The 21,622-nt window shown below is 39.5% G+C and overlaps 2 protein-coding genes across 2 annotated transcripts in view; both read right to left on the bottom strand.

The window, feature by feature from the left end:
- PHTF2 (putative homeodomain transcription factor 2) overlaps nt 1-1,219 on the bottom strand; it is a 96,791-nt gene extending 95,572 nt beyond the window's left edge. Inside the window, exon 1 of the mRNA XM_058805347.1 lies at nt 1,047-1,219. The gene's annotated coding sequence lies outside the window, so the exon portion shown is untranslated. The remainder of the gene's footprint in view (nt 1-1,046) is intronic.
- RSBN1L (round spermatid basic protein 1 like) overlaps nt 1-21,622 on the bottom strand; it is a 46,539-nt gene that overhangs the window by 23,443 nt on the left and 1,474 nt on the right. The window contains exons 2-3 of the mRNA XM_058805346.1: nt 12,016-12,129; nt 664-1,307 (exon numbers count right to left, since the gene is read on the bottom strand). Coding sequence (XP_058661329.1) covers nt 664-1,307; nt 12,016-12,129 — 758 coding nt within the window. The remainder of the gene's footprint in view (nt 1-663; nt 1,308-12,015; nt 12,130-21,622) is intronic.

Raw genomic sequence — 21,622 nt, 5'->3', positions numbered from 1 at the left:
GGTGATGCTTAATCAGCAGCTGTTGTTAAAAAGTATACAGTCACTTCTTTCCAAAAATAATTATTCTTTTGAAATAAAAGAATATTCAAAAGCTGCCAGTCATTCTGCCATTTAACTTAAGAGCTTTCCAGAGAATCCAGCCAAGTAAGGAGAAATGCAAAGGGATAGGACCAAATCTGCAGCCACAATAACCCCAAGTTCTTCTTTGAGGATGGATTTAGAAAACCCAAACTACAAATGAAGCTAATAAAACCTTGCCCTACGCAGGTTTTTGTGTATAACACTGTATTAAAGCATTTCAGTTTTATGACAATACAGACATACTACTGTTCAGAATCCCAGAAAACCACAGCTAAACCATTTTAACCCTCCAAAACTCATGGTTAATCTTCAGCTACAGAAACAAATCCAAAGAAACCTACACACACAAGCATGCAAACACTTGCCCTCCCACCAAAAATCCATTTTGATGTCTCAGTTCACAATTTTATGTCTCTTCTCATCTTCAATAATGCAGAACTGACTTATTAGAGAAATCCCTTGTTTCCAGTCTTCTGTGTCATCCACATAGCAGAGCTAACAGCAACTACTCTAAAAAAAACCTGTTCACAGCTGTTTGAAACCATTATATGACTTTAGAAAGTAAAATGCATAACCTCTTACCTGAGCATGAAAATTTGACATAGTCGTTGTCTCTATATCTTTCTTTCCCAAAATCTCCATTTTCACTGGTGAATTGGGAAAATTAAACGAAAAGTAGTCTAAAAAGTCAGGTAAATAAGTAGCTGCCCCATGAACAATACCCATTACATAGTAAGCTGCACAGTTTTCATTTTCACTAAAAACCAGACCCACAAACTCTTCTGCAAATCTCTCCATCTCCACAGGAGACAAGTGGGAGAGTTCATTACTGTAGGCATGGATAACTGATGCACCTCCGTTAGGCTGGTGCTCAATATGAATCAGCTGTTTGAACTCCAATGTGTCCAACCTTTTGAGTTTATTTTGAACCCGTGGCTCCTTTAACGAGACAAATGGAAACTCACTGTTCTCTGGTATCTTGGACTCACAGTCCTTCTTGGGATCCATATTTTTCCCATTGAAATCCTTAAGATGATCATCTATGATGCCTTTGGCTTCCTGCTCCTCAATGTCAGAAACCAATCCTGAGCAGATGGTCTGAATAGATTTGCTGTACATTTTTGGACGCTTCCTCTTCTCATTCTCTTTATGTTTCTTTTTCTTTTTCTTCTTAACTTTTTTAATCTGTAGCTCTTCTGCATTGGTTTTTGGTTTCTCCTTCCCACCTGTTGAGAGTTTAAAAAAAAACATCTCTTAAGGAAATTTTAATACAAAATATATATTTAAAGATTGGGATTCAGTCACGAAAACCCTCACCATGGCACACAAAGTCCAGAGACCAAAAGCAAGGGTCACAATGTGTATGTTACCAAAAGTGAGCAGGGTTAGAGACGCCTGCCATGTGCAATTGGTAAATAAGCTGAGACAAAAAGGGAAAAGATATCACAATAACCCAAGTGTCCCAAGGCCGCTTCCATGAGGAGTTGCAGCCCATCACTCCCTTTAGCTGGCCCATGAAGTCCAGAGACACCACAGGACAGCTGTGCAACACTGCCAGACAAGGGGCCAACAAACCATCCATGGATATGAACAGCAGCAGCAAGCTGCCCATGAGATGCCACTGCCAGAACTGACCTTGTCTGATGGGCTTCTTCACATGGGCACTCTTTCAAAACTAGATAAACTGTGCTGAAGGACATGTGGGAGCAACTAAAAACTCATTCCATATATATTATAATATAAATAAAATTAAAACAAAAGACACATTAAAGAAAACACTCACAAAAAAATACCCCTAGCCTCAAGTTCTCTCAATATACAAAACCGTCCTAAATGTCCAAAATGTCCTAAAGGCAGAAATTACTCATTTGGGGATAGCACATTCAAGTGATTCCCAAGGTAAATGTTCTCACTTGTTTTAAACAAGTGAGAGGGTATTTTTGCAAGTAATAGAAGTGGTAGCCAAAAAACTTCTAGTACTACACTGCCCCATGATCAAGCAGTCAAAATGATTTAGCACATCATAAAACAGTTAGTGGGTATGTTTCAGCACCAAATTATATTCACACCAGCAATTCCAAACCAGCATGTTCAAACACAGAAGCTTTCAAGTCTAAAATTTGTGTATTTCATTGCAAGACTAAGTAATGTGAAATCTGCAAGAGTTAAGTTAGCCAGTCTCTACTACAATGTTGCAGTAGATTATTTTCAGCTTGTCATCCTGCATCCAAGTAACTTAACAAGAGTCCTTTAAAAAAAAAAAACACAACTGTTGGTGCATGGAATCACAAATTCTTGCTGAAGGTTGGACATGGAAGATGCAGATACTGGAAAGGAGAACAAGCAATTGAGACACTTGTTTCTGAGTCTCCTGATGTTTGTGATAGCAGCAAAATACTTCTGGGATTCTTGAAGTGGAGGCAGATTTAGTTATCTCCCTGGATTCTATTTTCTCACAGAGAGGGGAATGAGAAGTGCCCTGAGGTCACCTCATTTCTTATTTAGTCCAAACAAGGAAATGGATTCTAGGATTTCTTAACCTAATCTACACAGTTAATAACTACAAAGACTCTCTTCACTCAGAATCAGATTTAACATTGCACACTCTCTGAACACAATTTCACTTTTAGCTAGCTAAGTTCAACTGCAAAGTTCAACTGCCAGTATCTTCATGGAAGTCTGTCCTTTCTTAGGCTAAATTTAATGTAAACCCAGCATCAAACCTCAGCAACAGAACTGCTTCATCTGGCAGATGCAATATTCACCACCTCTTTGTTAATATCCTCTTTCTGTCAGTCTGAAACTCTAGTGGGCATGAAAAGACCAGGAAGAGCAGCAACAGGTGTTCAACAACTGAGTACCTCATCCTTAGAGGAATCCTGAAAATGGTTATTCAGGGTGCCAGGGTCCTTGTGTGTAATGTCATTACCTGGCAAAAATCACCTACTGCTGTTCTGGGGTATTGTAATGGTGCCACTACAGCACCAGCTCCAGGCAGTGGGAAATAAAGAAATGGTTTCTGACAGTGGGAAGTTACATACTGCAGGCTTTGAAATCTCAACAGAAATCTCAAAATACAGACTCAGACATTTTTCCCCTCCTCCTGACTGCAGGAATACAAAACTGCAAAAAAAGCATCTGGGTATACAGGTATTGCAAACTCTTAATAATGTTTTAATGCAGCATTTTAAAATTGTTTCACTCCAAATATGAATTTTTTTGCTATGCTGATGGATATCACAAAGAAGTCAATCATTCTGCAGATAGTGTGAATATTAGTGTGAATATACAAACTATGGAATTATAGCACCAAATGCTGGAGTAAGGTGATGCAGGGGGAAGCAGAAATTACTGCCAACCCATTTCACTTGTTTTTAAATGGAGATCAGATTTTTGTTCAAACTAGTCACTCAGATCTGGGACATTATGCATGGCAGAAAAGTATGGAAATTTTTATTTACTGGGGTTCAATCAGAGAAATATAAATGGCAACAAACTTGAAAGCAAGAAGCTATTTGCTGCAGTAAGAGCCAAATCACTCTCTCCTACTTGAACATGTAAAATCCTAAGACAAAGAAGACATGAAGATCAGCATCTGTATGTTCTTACTGAGCACCCAGCTATTAAATGGCATTATATCACTACTAGCTGAAATGTAAAGTACTTATATAATAGATGGCTATGAATTTGTATCTGTGCAAAACAACAAAAACTGCTGACTTCCATTCCTAACGTACAAGAAGGAAGATGATCTGATTTTCCCTTTCAACCTGTACCATTCCTTTTCATCTTCTGATGTTTTACAAACAATTTCATTCAACTGCTCCTGTAATACCTGGTGGCAGTTTCTTTAATTCATCACTTAATGTATTTCAAGGATGCAGCTATGCAGTAAAATATTAAAAAACTAACCAAACAAACAATTCCACTATTAAACAATAAAACTGGCTTCCTTAGAGAGGTGGTCAATGCCCCGAGGCAGGCAGTGTTTAAGAGGCATTTGGACAATGCCCTTAACAAGGTTAAACTCTTGGCCAGCCCTGAGGTGGTCAGGCACTTGAAATGGATGATCACTATAGGCCCCTTCCAACTGAAATAATTGAATTTTTCTAATCATCAGTGAGCAGCACTCAAAAGAGCACAGCCATGGTCTTGAAAGGAGTGGTGCCTTTAAGACAGAAACATCATAGATGGAATGTAAATCAGTCTCCAATTATGCAAAGTTCTTGTGAACATATCCAAAATGGGTTTGTCTTCAAACTCAGTTGTAAAAGTACTTCTTATTTAGCTTGGTATACATCTATGGAAGCACTTAAAACCTTAGAAGGAATTACATTAAGACATTTTATACTGAAGAACATTTATCATTCCCTCTATTTTCACACCATCTCTACAAAACCTTCAGAAGAGATAAACGTTTTTAACCAGAGGGTTAAAATTATTCCTTTTTGGGCATATAAAAAAAATTTCCTCTCAGCTTTAATATATTGATTTTAATACAGACTGCTTTTACTTCCGAACACAAGATAAAAGGGTTATGCCATTTACATATATATCAATTATTACAATTTATCATTGCACACTTTCTCAAATTACACCAAGTTGCAAAAATTATGCACACAAATTGTAATAAGATAAATATTTGCCCACAACCCCTTATTTCTGTGTGCAACTCTCTTCCACGGAATTTTTTGGACCTCTCTATTTAAGGATGGAACTGAAACCAGTTTTAATTCTGAAACACTTGGAAACCACGAGAGCAGCAATCACTGAAAGAACAAAAGACTGTATAACAAAAAAAACACCAGAAGATCTGTGATGGAAGGTAGCAGGGCCCCCTGAACTGCTGCTTGCAACTAAAAGAGAGAAATGGTGTCTATCCTTGGGAGACAAACATCAACCCCATCTTCAATGTCTGAACTACTGATGCCACTGAAGCAGAAAAAAAGCCTTAAAACACAGAAATCAGAAGATAAAGAAGATTCTAAATGGGCTTTTTTTAAAACATTACTAGAATTAAACACTTTGAAAAAAAATGCATACCGACAAGAGTAAAACTTAGATCTCTAAAACCACTTCAAGCAGGAATTAGGTAACACAACTTCAAAAACTGCTTAGCTGTTTTGAGCCTTTTGAAAATTCACTCAAGCTTTTGCTACTGCATACACAAGCTCTGTCAAAAACTCCATTTCCCCACAAGCAGCAAATGACATACATACAGAAAAGTATTTGTGTAGATACTTCATACACCCCACATTGCAAAGAAAAAAAAACACTTCAAAATCAAATTTTATATTGGAAGACTGAGAAAATGTGACAATTATTCAGGCTATAACACAGCTGAGCAATGTACAAGCTCAATGCCAGATGATCCAACCCCCCAGTGTCCTCGGTCACTGCTCCTGGCACAGGGTCCTGCACCACTGCTGCTCACCAACTGCACAGTAACTCAGTGGCTCAGCAGAAAGCTGCTCACTGTGCTGCTGCATCAGGGAACTGGCTCCAGTCACACAGGAATTAAAGCACACAGGCCACTGAGAGCAGGACTCAGGGGGTACCAGCAGCACCCACCCCTCCTCGGGGCAGCAAACCACACGGTCTGCTCAGCTACACCTTCTCCATCCACCCCAGCACTGAACAAAGCTGAATTTTTACAGGTTAAAAAAGCCCCACCACCTCACCCAACAGTACATTTATGAGAAGGATCAGTTTCCTAGGAAACCTTAATAGAAATTTTTCTAACCCAAACATTTGAACTTTTAAATTTAACCAAGAAATTATAAAATTTACCTTTTAAAGGTAACATTTTAGTTAATTTATCTGTAATACAGATCAGACTACAATTTCCTCCATCTATCCTTTTACAATGAGTGTGGGTGGTGCTTGATCTGCACACTGCTTTGACACCTGCATATACCCAATTTTAGAATACTTACATTCAACTACTTTAGTGTACAGACAGTTCTCCTGAGGAATACAAACACAAAATGAAAAACTGATTTCTAGAAGTAAATAGTATTTCTCAGTAAAGCTTGAATAGAATATGACAGATAGAGAAGGAAGCACATTTCTAGCCTAAGGCTTCTGCTCTGATGAATTTCAAAGATCCACTCTGAAGTAGATGTTTAAATCTGCTCAGAAGTTACAAATAGTTAAGAGCAAAAAGAGTTAGTTTGCTGGAATACTGGAATTGCTATCAGCAATGTTCAATAAATAATTTCTTCTTTTTCTTTTTCTGCATTAGCTGTAGAGAAGAGCAGAAACACACTACTCAGCCACTTCTCTGCTGCATATATCAAAGTACTTTAAAGAAAAATGAGCTGCTTCTTCCAAAACCAGTAACACTGCTTTGACACTTCTCTAACAGACACCAAAAAAGAAGAGCAGCTTTCCTCATCTCTCTAGGGCAGTAATTAAGCTGCTCCAGAGCAGACAGGCAAAATTTCATGAAAACATAACTAAGCAATCCAAAAGTTTAAATAAAGATCCCAACACAAGGGTGAGATATCCAATCTACTTTAAGTCAGATTTGGGAACAGCAGTGCAGTACTTGATGCAAGCTAACTGGATTCACCTCTTGCTGCTGAGGCACACACAGGTAACCCAAAACTCTCAAGACAGGAGTTTCAGAGTCTTCACCAGCACACACAGTACAGGTGTGTACACACATACATATACATACAACTCTTGGAATCGAATTTCACACATTTTGAAGTGCATGGCATGTTTGTCTCTATGTGTCCTGATATCCATTTAGACACAACAGGTACTGAGCCTATGAACAAAAAGCTTTTTTTCCACCACACAGTTTGGAAACACAAGACAGAAGTTAACAATTTTCAGTTGTACTGAAAACATTTCCTTACATGTGACCCACTGCCCTAGGACCCCAAGAATGAGAAATAACAGGGACAGGAGGTAGATAAAAAAACTCTCAGCATCCACATTTACAGGAACTTTCCCCTCTGATCTGTTGTTAAAAAGTAGACTGAGCTCACACTTTACTGGACCATAAAAAAGCAAAGAACAGCTTCTGCTCTTATTTGGCTTAGCAGTATCTGCACAAGGATAGAGCTACAAAATCTGCAATGCATCAATAAAGAAATCAGAAGAATGGAAGTTATGTTCATTCTGTTCATGCAGGCACACACTCAGCAGTATCAGAACTGATGCAAAGTAACTTTTAGCCATCCTCCAGGTACCAAACCTTATATACCATAAACAGAAAAATAATTCTCACATGCACACATCTACAGGACTGGTAGATCTTTCAAGTTAACTCAGCACACCTTATTTTTTATGGTGCCATAATATACCTGTCAGTGTTAGTGACATGGGACTTACTACTAAGGATTGACATTCAAAACTGTTCAAATTTTATGCAAATAAGCCAATGCTCTGTTATTATAAGATGACACATACTTGTAATTAAAACTGATGCTAGACAGCCTAATATCTGGTTTATCTAATTAGACACCTTCCAAATGTAAGGTTTTGCAAGAAGTCAGACATTACCTGAATTTATTTTATGTTGTGTTCATTTGTTGTGCTTGATCATTTGATCTGAAATTTTAAATAAGCAGAGACCATGAAGTCAAATACTTTATTCAGTTGCTTCAACCAGGGCAGGTGTTTCTCAACTTTGAGGTCACAGCCAGAATTATTAGAGGGGCACTTAAGACATTTCAAAACAAAAACCAAAAATCAGTAACACTTAAATCTTTGTTTCCCACAGTTTTCTAGCTGACAGCTAGTAGTAGGAAGGCACAAACATTTCTAACAGCAGTCACTAATTTAATTTGGTTTTCACTTCCTTACTTTAGGAGAGCCTAGCCACCAAAATTTAACATTTTTATTTTGATGCACCAGAAGTCTTTGCTTCAAACTCCAGATCCCCAGCCGAAAGCTTTCCAGCACAGTTCTCCCTCCAGTTACCACTTGCTCCATCTCACTTGACATCTGTTTTACCCTCTACTCATATTTTATTGGTAAAAGTTGGCAACTTGGTGCCTAGGACTGTGAAGCAAACCCAGTATCAGACAAACCAGTGTGGTGGATTGTGTGCCCTCCACTCTTATCTCAGTCTTACTCACTCCCTCAACTGAAGTGCACTGCATACAAACACTTGAACATGTTCCTTAAAGATACATGAAGACTCATGTCTCATGTTCAATATACTGATTTTGTAATTACTCATGTAAAAAACCCATTTATGAAAAATTTTAAAGGGTCATAAAGATGTACAATTAAATGCCATTTCTTCCAGCAGAATAATTTTAAAAAGTCTTCAGAAAACAATTTGGATTTATGTATGCTCATACCAGCAAATAAAATGTTCATTTTCAGTTCTTTCCTGAATTTTGGCATTCAATAAAGCAAGGCATTTAATCTTGCAGAAACACATACTAAGAATGTCTCCTACTGCAATTTTAGCAGTTGCTGTGCTCAGATATAAATAATCAGGTAAACAAAACTGACTTTTTTTCTAAAATGAAAAACAGAAATGGGATTGTTTACAAATAAACCTATTAATCATCCTCCTTTTTGCAGAACCTCCAGTAACTTTGTCACACCACAGTCGTGCAAATATTTTGCATTAAACACTCAATATCTAGACAGTAACTATTTACAATGCAGATTTTTTTTAAAAGAAAATTTAAATCACTTGGAGTTTCTGAATTTTTAACAACATGCATGTGCCAAGCAGCTTTTGTCTGAAAGCTGAGCTCTTCCTTCCACACAGCAGACAGACACAGAGACAATTCTACAGCCTTATCTAGAGAGAATACGGTGCAAAAGGATGACAAAAAACCTTGTAATTCCAGGTTTATAAAAAAAGCCATGAGGCTCTCTGAAAGAGCCTCATTTCCTTTAGCAGCCTCATGCACAGCAGAGAAACCCTTTTTCAGAATCACCCTTCTCCAACACGGGCAAGTTTTATCACAGCTTTCAACAGAATGCCAACCCAAGTTTAGGCAGATGAACAGCTCACAACCCAGAGCCTCCAAGTATAAATAAACTCTTCCACATTCAGCTTAGAGCACCAAAATTAGGCTTATGCACCAGCCCTCCCTCAAAAGGCATCAGTCCCTCAGCACTGACCTCCTCCAGAACTCGTCACCCCTGACCTCGGACAGGCAGCTGAGCTGTCTGAAGTCACGTAGGCTGTTACCTACCCCCCTCAGCCAAGGGCAGTCACAAACAGATGGCCAGAGCAATATTTTACAACAAGATATAGATCTAATACCTAGAAGAAGGAAATAAGCTGTCTTTAGGCACTGTACTCTTGGTCTCTAAACACGCACACTAAAAATAGAAAAAACAACCACAAAAGCAGAAGCCTGAAGAAATGGAAAGCAGACTCATTCCAAAGCCTGCACTGTAAATCCTGAGCTCAAAACAATAGGGCTTGAAGTTTAACTTTTGTTACACGGGAAGAAGACCCTCTTAAATAAAGAGTTAGTAATTGAAAAGGTCACAGAGACACTGACCACAGATATATACAAGAAGCTGGTCATAAAGCACTTCTGCCTCTGCTCTCTCTTGCCCAGGATGTAAAGTTAGATCAGCAGGACAGCTCAGGAAATGTTATACAAACCTCACAGCACATATAAGCACATTTAGTCAGATTTTGGAGGCCCACAGAAGACACCAAGCTGCTGTTCTGAACAGGATACAAATCCTGTGGAGATGATTTGCCTGCTCTAAATAACTGCTCTCCTGACTCACTCCCTTCTTTCCCTGAAATAGCAGTCAATTTTGCAGGATACTGGCAAACCAAACACAGCCTCTACAAAACACTTTACACCCAACACTATAAAGAAAATATGAAATAAACTTGAGTGGTAAAAAGTCAAATAAAATAGGAATGAAGCATCTAATGCACTTGTAGCACTGTTTGCTGTGAAAATAAGCTATCCTGCTTCTCAAAAGAAGTCTTTTAACACAGTCCCCGGGCATATGCACTTGAACATTAACCTGAAAATAAAGCACTATTTTAGGCTCAACAGCCCCATTAGGCTGGTGCAAGACAACTTGCTGTCTTTGCAGATTGCACCTCATCTGCTGAATGGCAACAGAAACAGGGCCCAGTGTAAAAAAAGGCTGCTACTCAAAGCCTGAAGGACCCACTGCTGTGGCAGCTACATGTTGCCCTGTATCTCAATCATCAACTTCCTTTGCTTCCCAAAGACAAGTCACACCTGCCCTTTGCACAGGAAGTCACCAGCTTACACAATGCTCAAGTTCAAAGCTGTACTTTGAGATCTGATCAACACAGGTTTTAAACTGTCATTGTTGTTAATACAGTTACTTGTGTGTAGAGTATAATACCTGATGCAGTAATTAAAGGGCTCTGTGCCTCTGACCTCTTCTGAAGTTCAAGACTTAATTTGAGGGTTTCACTTTCTGGTTTGTAAATTAAATCCCACAGTTTACAAAGTAACAGAAAAACATATCAGGAATTTGTTCCTAACTTCAAAAGCAGAGACTGAAAATAACAGACTAAAAAAGCATGTGGTCTACTCAAATAAGCAACACCCTCAGAGAAAATCTGCTGCAGCATGACCTAAGTGAAGAGTAAGGTGGTTCAAGTACTGGCTTAACTGCTGTGCTCAAAGGGTTGTGAGCAGCAGCACAAATTCCAGCTGGAAACAGTCACTGCTGGAGTAATCCAGACCTTAATATCTTGTGTTGTTATTGTCCAGCCTCTCCACTGATGCATCATGGGACAGAGCACACCCTCAGCAAGCTGCAGCTGATCCACAACTGGGAGGAGGAGTTGATGCACCACAGAGTTGCACTGCCAGTGAGAGGGACCTTGAGAGGCTGTAGAAATGTAGAAACTTGGGGGACTCGTGAAGTTAACAGAGGGGTGGGTAAAACCCTGCACCTGGAAGAAATAAACCCGTGAAGCACAGGTTGATGACTTTCTTCACTCCCTTTCATCAGGTGTTCCCACACACTGATAGGATCCCCCTTGAGCCTCCTCTTCTCCAGGCCTATCAGCCCCAGCTGTCTCTGCCTTTTTTCAAAGGCCATACAACAGACACAGCTTCTGCTGGAATGGACCTTTCAAGACCATCCAGTCTAACATGCTGCAATAAGCAGGAACATCTTCACAATTAGATCTGGTTGCTCAGAGCCCAATTCTTGACCTGACCTTGAACACTGTCAGGGATGGAATATCTGTCACCTCTCTGGGCAACCTGTTCCAGTCTCTTATCATCAACATTATAAAAATAATTTCTGTATATATAATCTGAATGTAGTTGTCCAGTGAGACTGTTACCTCCACCCTTGGAGATAAAGAGTCTGATAATCCTGGGCAAGCTGCTCTAGTTGATCATACCTGGAGTAGCTGGACTGGATCCCTTCCAACCTCAACTACTGCACAGTTCTAAGATTCAATGGATGCACAAGCCACATGAGAATGTAACTTTAACTACCTTTCACTACAGAAAACAAAGTTGAAGAAATTAGCCAAAATTAAGACTGCATGTGGCATACAATTGCCTAGTATTTGACAAATCTCCTGAATTATAACTCCTTAAGTACTCAGTCTTGTACAATTCATGTTAGACATAAAATGTAACATCCATTCATCTTTCCTCTCCACAAGATATAAAATGATGACCTACATCTTGTCAGCAGTCATTCAAGAATCACTAATGTTGTTCCTTGAAGTACTGGTCTTACCTACTACTACTACTATTGCATATACAACACTGTGATGATAGTTTTATCTTTAATTTCCAGTACCTAGCGCAGCTGACAAAAAAATTAACATCTGTAACAGGTTTTAATTTGCAACTTTTGTACCAACTAACCAGGAAAAAAAGCATAAGTTAAATAAAAAACATAGTATTGAAGCACAGCATCCAATCAAATACCTCTAGCACTAGAATGAAAAATCACTACAGAGTTTGAACCTACCTTTCTGCAGTAATTTGATCTCTCCATTTTCCTTCTTGATTTCATTCATTAGTTTGTGCTTCTTCTTTTCTTTTTGCTTCTTCTCCCTTTCTTTAACTTTGTCTTTGATTTGACCTGAAATGCAAATATTTCACAATTAAGCAAGAACAGAAAAGTAATTGTAACATACATATTTCCTATTACTCTTATGCAAGCTCTATTAAGAGGATATAGAGAAGGAGTTACAAGGAAATCCCAGTACTTACAATATGAAAAGCTAATATTTATCTGTTGCATAATCCAACATAAGCTTCTTTAACTCAGAAAAGTTTTGTTTGTTTTGTTGTGGCTGTATGCAACAACCCAGCAAGTTAACTGTACAATAATTTTTGCTTACTCTTATACCTTCTGCTCTTACTTTGCATGGGCAGCCAGCTCATTTGTTGAAATTGGAATTGCATGCATTACATAAGAATTGAGGAAAAAAAGAATACAGTTAGCATTTTCTTGGGTGCACATCCAGACTGAAAACCTTCCTAACTATCTATACAAACTCTGAACTTAAAGGCTTTTGCAAATACCTAGGAAAGATGGTTTAATCTGTCCAATTAAGAGTCATTTACATTACATTCACAGGCTAATGCATCAACAGCAGTCTGATATAATTAATAAAAACATGAGACGTGCTCTATTCACACAGATTTAATTCACTGGTGCTTCCCCTGCTTACCCACAATCAGAACAGCTTACCTGAGCAGTCTCATTTTTCATTTCCTTTCTTGTCAAGTCACTCCAGGTTTTTAAATCCCTGACACAGAAAAGCAGAGCCTGTAGGCATGCTTTCTGCATGTAAAATACTAGACCTAGAGGAACTCATAGTTTCAAGCAGTCATCTTTGCAAGCCAAGTTGAGATTCACTTCTGAGGCCAAGCACTAAAGAAGTCAGATTTTACCAGGCTCATATGCAGTGCAGCCAGCACTTGACGCCTCACCTCCTGGTCTGAAGCCAGTACCTGCTCAAAGAGTTCACTGGGCTTTTTAACCTCCACAGGGAAAGAGGAAATCTGATTTCAAGCTCCTACATAATGTTATGCTTCAGTAATACAGCTGAGAGACAGCCCTGATGTTTTATTCATAGTACTTGCATTATAAACCCCAAGTGGAAGCAAAGAAATCCAATTACTCTTCCTTAAGTATTCACATAAAATAGAAGTAGTGAGTATGTTCACTACTAACAAATGAGAAATATTTCAGAAGCAAGCCAAAGAAAGCCCTCAGTTCTAGAAGGCAATGCAGAGTGACCCCTACCCAAACTACTCAGGAAGTTGATAAAGGTGCAAAGAGCTGACAGTAATCCACATAAATGACTGCTCCAACAGTGATTCCACAGCATTCAATCTTTCCTCTGAGGAGTATTCTAACGAGGATACAGAACTTAAATCCTCACAGTTGTTAGAGTGAAGCACAGGATGTATTTTAGGGAGAGTCATAAGAAAATAAGTCAAATAAAAACCAAAATAGATGGCAATTGAGATATGCCTCTTGCCTCTCCACAGATCATAAGCAGCAGGGAGAGAACAGAAGCTATACTGGCACAAATATAATAAGGTAGCTGCACTTAGAGGATGTTTGGACAGCCATGTCCAAGAACAGCCTCCTCCTAACACCTCTGCGGGAAGGGATGGATGACAAAGCAGATTTATGTGTATAGCAGACCATGGAAACCAAATAAGCTTTCCAACACAAATCTTTCTAGGAAAAGGTTAAACTGACATAAATCTTGCTCTCCAACCTGTTTCTCCCCAAAAAGGAATCTCTAATTTGTAAATCCCCAGCAACTTGAGTATGAAATTGGGTAAGTTGTCCAACAGGAGTTAATGTAACACTCCAAAAGCAGACACTCAGCTAGCAGGCAGTAACACCAGGCTTGATTTATAACCTTGGCTGAACAATCAACTCAGCCAGAACTACAATTATCATGCGAAGACCTAGATTTTATCTCAACATTTTTGTATGGTTAAGAGGCACACTTGACTTCTGCTATCACTTACAAATCAAAGCAACATTGAAGAGCATATACAGATGTTGAGTCTTGCTGAAAGAGGACAAAAGACTGAAAGAGTCTTTTACTGCCAACTCATGAAAATGAGGCCAATGAATCTTCCAGCTTTGTCAGAAGCAACACATAAAGACAGAGAACCTCTTAAAGAGGCTCTAGTTTATTTTCACATCTTCAAAGCAATTAGAGTCAATGGTGAAACTTTCCCAACAAAAGAAACAATGAATGTGTTCTGTAACATCCCCCAGCAACAGCCACAAGTAAATCCTACCACAAGTGATTGCAAATACAATGTAAATGCAGCTGAGGGATATTTGGAGTAAACTTTCCCTTCTAGAAATCACAGTCTTGTAACCAAACCAGTGTAGAGCCTGATGCAAGTAAAAACAGTTGAGAAGCTCAATTTGAATGTATAGATTTTCTGATTTACTCCTTCAAAGCTCACAGAATAGCTTAACAATAGCCAGTAGTTCCCCTCAAAAAAAAACCCCATAAATACTGAAATTTTAAAAAAATCTTCATACATTAAAAAACCTGTCAAAATGAGTTAGTCCATGGATTAACACTTGAACTTAATTCTCAGTTGAAATACCTTAAGTCTCTGAGTATTAGTATGTGTTTTCTTATCTGCAAAATTCAAACACAACTTCCAAACAAAAGGCTGCTGATTGTTCTCCTCAGGGAATCCAGAAACATGAACATTCTTCATGAAATTCCTGCTTTAAAATGAATATCCCCAATATTAAGCAATTTACAACCTAGATATCACAGAATAAACAAGCAGTGAGTGACACCGGCAAGGGAAAACAAGCAAATCTTGCTCTGTTGAAGTTATGAAAACCTGGAATGCTTTTGTACAGCTTTTTTGAAATTTACCACTAGAAGCTACTACTGGTCTCCATTTTACTTGTAGGGCAACAAGATCACAAAGTAGTAAAAGGTAGGAAAATGTTTACAATAAGCTTTCCATGTCCACAGAATATTCTGCAGTTAGCTTCCACCAGGACTACTCCTAACAAATAAAAAAGAAAAAAAAAAAGCTTTTTGAGCTGCCGTGGATGAAATGAGCCTCCACAGAAATAACACAGCCCAAACACACAGGAGGGAAGGCCTTTACACACCTCCAAAAGCACCAAAACTAAAAGCCAATTGTCTGAAGTAATTTGTGGCCCAGGGCAAAAAAGAAAGAAATCTACCTTTTCACTACACTTGTCCCACCTATTTCTCCAGTGTGAGTGCTGCCTGTGGGCTCAGCTCCTCACAGACTGCTCCAGTGTGGGTCCTTTTGCATGTGGCACAGTCCCTCAGGCACAGCCTGCTCCAGGGTGGTGCCACAGGGGGTCACAGGTCCTACCAACAAACCTGGCAACCTGCTCCAGAAACAGGCCACAGATCCTGCCAACAGACCTGATCCAGCATGGGCTCCTCTTCTCACAGGCCCTGCCAGGAGCCTGCTCCAGCAAAGGCTTCCATGGGCTCACAGCCTCCCTTGGACACCCACCTGCTCCTGGCTGGAGTCCCCAAGGGTCTCAGGTGGATCTCTGCTCCCCCATGGGCCTCCCTGGGCTGCAGGGGCACAGCTGCCCCAGCAGGAGCTGCCCCAGGGCCTGCAGGGGAATCTGCTCTGGCACCTGGAGCACCTCCTGCCCTCCTTCTGCACTGACCTCTCTCCAGCTGCAATTGGTCCTGTGCAGTGATTTTTTTCCCCCTCTTAAAATACATAATCCCAGAGATGCTACCACCATCACTGGCAGCTTCTCACAGAAGCCACCCCTGTATCTCCCCTGCTACCTTGCCAGACAAACCCAATCCAACTCTACTAAATAAACAACTTATACTTTTTAAAATACAGGGCTTTGTAGGAATAAGTATCCCTGTTTAGAAAACAATACAACACCTAAGGAATTAAAAGATTTCTACATGTCTCATCCAAATTTACAGCAAGGAGTGTCACCATGAAGTCCATATTCTTTGCTTTGCATGTCACGAGAACTCTACACCCACACCCAAAAGAAATGCTGCAACAGCAATACATTAAAATAAAAGAAGTGCAACATATAGACAGGAAGAATTTTATTATGGTGTGTGCCATCTCACCTTCCTAAAGGGCATCTGAAAAATATCTTCACTTTACAACAATTCTACACAATGAACTGAACTAATTAAGAATTATATGCATGCTTCCTCCTCAAATTCCAAAGCTACTTTTTCTGGATGTTAGGTTAAGTACATAAATAAAATAAATGGATATACACTGTACTCATACATTAAACAGCCATTTACAACTAAAGGGTATAGTAAAAGTTCCTTGTTTCCCAACTCAAGAGATACTCATAGTAGTCATTCTCATAATGAGAATGACTGTCACAGTTTCCTAAGCAGGAAATACAGGAACACAAATTCACAGATCACACCTGATTTCAGAAATCTAATCAGATCCATGCCTCTACTGAAAGCTTTCTACAGACAGAAAGGCAAAAAGAGCATAGACAATGAGTACTAATGGGAAGTGCTTTTGAGTGGATCTCATGTGCAAAGTGGAGGCTGTCACTTGGGACATTTGCACCTTGAAGTCCATGCAGGAGCTCCAACAAGCAAGTCCATTTCAGCACTAGGAGAGCTGTACAGCCCTGTCAGATGCCAAAAGCTGCAGCTGCTCTGCATCATTTTCCAGATGGTAACTCACATTAGTAGTCAGTCATAGATTATGTTCAAAGTATTCTGCCTGCCTCTCCTCTGTTTGATTTAAGGGCTGTCACTGCACATGAGGCAAAATATTTACAGACTACTGCTAAGGGACACCATCAATATGGATAACACCAGCAGCAGGGTAACTGAAAGGGAGGGGAAATATGGAGGGGCATACAAGAACATCAGCTACCCTCCCTTCCATCAGCACTCTCCTCACTTTGAGCAAACACCCATAAAAATAAAACCTCAAGAAGCCATGTTTAACTGGTTATGCAGGTACACGAAGTACATTTAACACCACCATGTTAACAGCCTTGACACCTGCACTTGTTAAATCCTACAATGTACACTGCAGAGCAGGTTCCCCAGCTTAATGAACATGGAAAAACCCATACAGTATGTTCAAGATAAAATACAAACCATCAAAAAAGGGACAAGTTTCACACCCCAGCAACCAGGAGCATATGGCTGACACTCCTTTCCGTAATTTAAGTTTAAAATCTAAGATATCACTAAAGAAATCCCCTTATCAGGCAAGAATATTTCCTCAAGCTCTCCAATGAATGAAAAGGAGGATAGATCCCTTTCAGAATTAAAACTTCCAAAAAACTGAAATATTATCTTCACAGTTCCCAGTTCCTTTAAGCTTCTCACTTCTAAGGAGACCTTCTACGTGCAGAACTGAATGAGTTTAGGCTCAAGCACTGCAGAGTTGAAATCAGTAACAGAGAACGTGAGAGCTGCAAACAAGGCCTCTTAAAGAGGTTTCAGATAAAATGCTCAGCCTCCTGATCTTGTGTCAACTATGGAAAATTATTTGGTATTCCAAAATCAGAGTAAGTTTCTGCTGTGTGAATTACAAACAAAGCTGAATTCTGGGGTACAGGAAGGGCATGGTTCTTCAGCTTAGAAGGATTTTGTTCCACCTAGCAAATGTCAAGTTATCTTATCAAAAAGGGGCCAGGGTCCCTCAAGAAAAAGATGCACTGCTCCAAATTTATCCCAGCATTGCATATTGATGTCACTACCAGCTCTGAAAACAGAACTGCATGTAAATCTCCAGCAGCAACAGAAATTTGAGAAGTCCCTCTTCCACCTGAATACCATACTTAAAACCCAAAACACTTTCTAGACATTGCTGCTTATAGTAGGCTATCCAAATAGAAAAATAGTGAAGAATTCAGATAAGAGTGGTCAAGAGCCTCATAAGCATGAAAATGACTGTTATATTTAAAAAATTCAACAGAAAGGAGGGGGAAGTGAGTCAAGCCACAGTCCAAGAAAAAAGAAAAAAGGGAAGTAGTAGTTAACAGAAGGAGGAAATGTTTAGCAGAAGAAAAAATAAAAGAACCTTACAAGCAAGATGCATGGCCCCCGTTCTAAAGAAGGGAAAAAGAAGATTCAAAACTTTCTTCAACCTACTTTGGTAACAGAGACTATGAAATGAGCATCCCACAGGAAGCAGACCAAAATTATTAAGACTGAAAAGTGTAACTTCTTGAAAGCTAAAATCCCAGAACGGTCACAGGATACAAGGTAACTGTTACCAGAAGAATCACCGCTAAATGTTCATTGGAAATCTAATCTTATCTATCCTTCAAAGATAGCAGGAGAAAGAAGGGGGGGTGGGGACAAAGGAGGAACAGTTAAAAAAAAAATATACTAACACTAAAAACAAGAGCTACAGTGCCCCATTCAGCCTTCCTGCTCATATGGGGAATCCCCATCTGCAAGTCAAAAGGCATCAATCTCATTCTGCAACTGCCTACACACTGAGGCAATCTTACAAATGGATCACTGAAGAAAAAAAAACAGGAGGGAAAGAAAAATTGTACACAGAAACAGCAAGAAAAGCAGAAAAGATGGCTCATGCAACTGCATTACACCTTACAGCAAACATAGGGACCAAAACCAAAGATCTGGACAGGCACTGTCTAATGCAGAGGGGAGTGGCTGAGCTGAGCTTTGCACTGTTATGAAAACAATGCCGACTATGAACTGCTAGAGCAGAGTACCAGTGAAATGACTGACTGAATCAGCAGAGCCAGAGCATGAACAGCAATCACTCTGTCAGACTGACACTGTGCTTCAAAAACAAAAACATTGCACAACTTCAGTTCCACTATCACAATGTTCATGACAAGTGAAATTTAAGCTTATTTTAAACAGCCTAACCCTTGTTATCTGCAGGATAAATCATGCATCCAGCAAAAGGCTCTTTCAGGCTCTCTGCATGCTAGATCATCTCTGAAGGGGTCACTGAACCCCATTCATTTAATGGAATCACAAGCTGTAAGGCTTGCTTATGACTCTGCAACTTAAAAACTCTTTGCAATTAATTAAAAGACCAAAGAAGTCTTTAAACCAAGACTTGAAGAAAATACAAATTTTTTTTTAAAGCTTTAAACCCATCATCCATCTTGGCTACTACCAAGCTTAACATCTTCCTATCACATCAGAACTAGGCCCCCTTACCTCATAGTCACTACTGCAAGTGAAGGACACACATCAGCTCCTATCATCAGCTTTTCTGATTGCAAGGTGAAAAACCTCACCATTTCCTCCTCAGTGTCAATACTTCCATCATCATTACCATAATTAAGCTAAAATTAGGAAAATGCATTTGCCACTACTCTCAAGGCCAGATCTCACATTCATTCACTCCACATCACTGCACACCCTCATTCCCTGTATTATTTTGTCTATAACACAGTCCTAGCAACCTCATGAAATTTTGAGACAAATTTTGCCATTCTCCTCCCGATTCCTCCAGCTTTGCTTCTCATTTTCTCTAGTACTGAAATCTGTGCAGGCCTCAGTCTCTCTCACAAAGGTGAAGCTTTTTCTCCTCACACCCTAAGAGCTCTGTGCAGCAGAGCACACAGCTCCCTGACCAGAAACCCAACTCCTCATTTATAGGTACTGCAATGACTGGGAATTCATTTACAGGTACTGGAATGACTGGGAATTCCACCCCATCCCATGTGCCCACCTGCAATGCATCGGCATTTTTGGCTGCAAACAGGAGGATGGACTTTCTCCATTTTCAGAGCCTCAAAACAACCAAGGAATTCTCACCCATTCCATCTGCTTATGTCTGAGTATTCCTGCCTCTATACCTCTAGTCTCTCCATTGGCACAATTTTCCTGCTGGCAGGTGCAACACTGGCATGTGTGTCAGTTCTGAATGCTAGCAGAGAAAAACAATCAATGCCATCAATTCCATGTTGCTGCTCCTTCTCCACTGCACCAAAGGCAGAGGGTGCCTAACTGCAGACTCCAGGAACAAGAGACTGCACTTGCCTGCATGAGGCTGATTTTTAGAATGCATTGATAGCAGCTTCTACAAACTCAGCTCACTACACCTGAAGGAGAATATTTTATTCCTATTCCTATTTTATCCCCTGCCCCTCATATATCCTGTATGTGCAGGCCTTTCAGTTTTCCACAATTACCCAAAATCATCTAAATTCACCCATGCTGTTCAATTCCACCCTGTAGGCTGCCTAAAATTTTCATTTCCCCTTCTATCCTACAGCACCTAAGTATAATCTTTCACCCCAAAACAAAACCAGAATCACCTCCACACTGCTCCTGCCTGCTATTTTCTTCTCCTGTCAGTATTTCAAATTCATTCCACGTTCACTCATTACATGCTGCAACCACAGTCCCTCTGGTATCTTTTTCCAGTCTGTAGCTTCAGCACTCCCAATGCACAAGTCCTGACTATTTCACCCACCCACCTCAATGTCATTCTTAGCTTTCCTCTGTACTCAGGATTCTATGTGCCTGCCCCCCAGCCATTCTTTTCTCCCTGCATCATAACTGCATTTTTCCCTTTCCTCTCTGCACAGTAAATTATTCACAGGATTAACAGCACAAACCTGTTCTTTAATCTACAGTCAAATACTGAATCACTTTTGAAAGGCTGGCAGTTCTCAGCAGAACAGTCAGTGCATCCTTCACTTTCTCAGTCTTCTCTGCAAAAATATACAGTTTAATTAAAATAAAGTTCTTCTTTTATGGAGGAAAATATGCCACAAATATTTTGGTTTAGAAACTACTTCGTCTAAATGGAAATGTGCAGGCTCAGATACCAAACAGGTATCATTCACCTTTGAAAATTTATTTGTTGCATGTAGGTAAGTTTTCAAGGAATAAATGTAAGGTAAAAATATCTGTTCTGAGCGCTCAGCAACTAAAAAATAAAAAGAATTTGTGCCTGTGAATATAAGCTCTGAGAAAAGTATCTTTTCCAGATACAAGGTGCACAATCTCCTCTTTAAAGACAAATCACATAAATTATTCAGTTACTACTATCAGTGTCAATTTCTTTAAGCAATGTGAAAGAATATTTCATCCTGTTATGGCAATATGGTTCTAATATTTACTAACATGACTCTTTAACACTGGTAGGACACTACAGCAATCAGAGCAAACATGGTTATTTATTACACAGCTTTGCAAGAAGGATTTGGGTGAGTTTCTTAGCAGCTATCCTTGAAGGCAAAACTACTTCACCAACATCAAACAGGTAATGAGCATCATTTCTAAAGGCTTTTTCCCAGTCACCTTTTGGACAGGAACAAAGGGGGGGAAAGCCCTAAAATGGAACACTTGAAAGCACTGAAATTACATACTTAAAACCCACTTGGACACCACCAATCAAGATCCAAGTAAATAAAAAAAGCCTCTCAAAGGTAAGTGAATCACAGATGAAGATACTCATGGAAATTAGTGAAAAAATGAAATAAGGTAGCCCAGACAACCTAATCAGTAGACAAAAAGGCATATTGACATTTCTCTACAAGCTTGGCTGATCCTGTAATTACAGGTATAGGCCACAATCAAAGTAACCTAAATCTACACAACAGCTGT

This window comes from Ammospiza caudacuta, chromosome 5 (assembly GCF_027887145.1).
Source record: "Ammospiza caudacuta isolate bAmmCau1 chromosome 5, bAmmCau1.pri, whole genome shotgun sequence".
NCBI classification, from domain to species: Eukaryota; Metazoa; Chordata; class Aves; order Passeriformes; family Passerellidae; genus Ammospiza; species Ammospiza caudacuta.
This window is presented reverse-complemented; position numbering and strand designations above follow the sequence as displayed.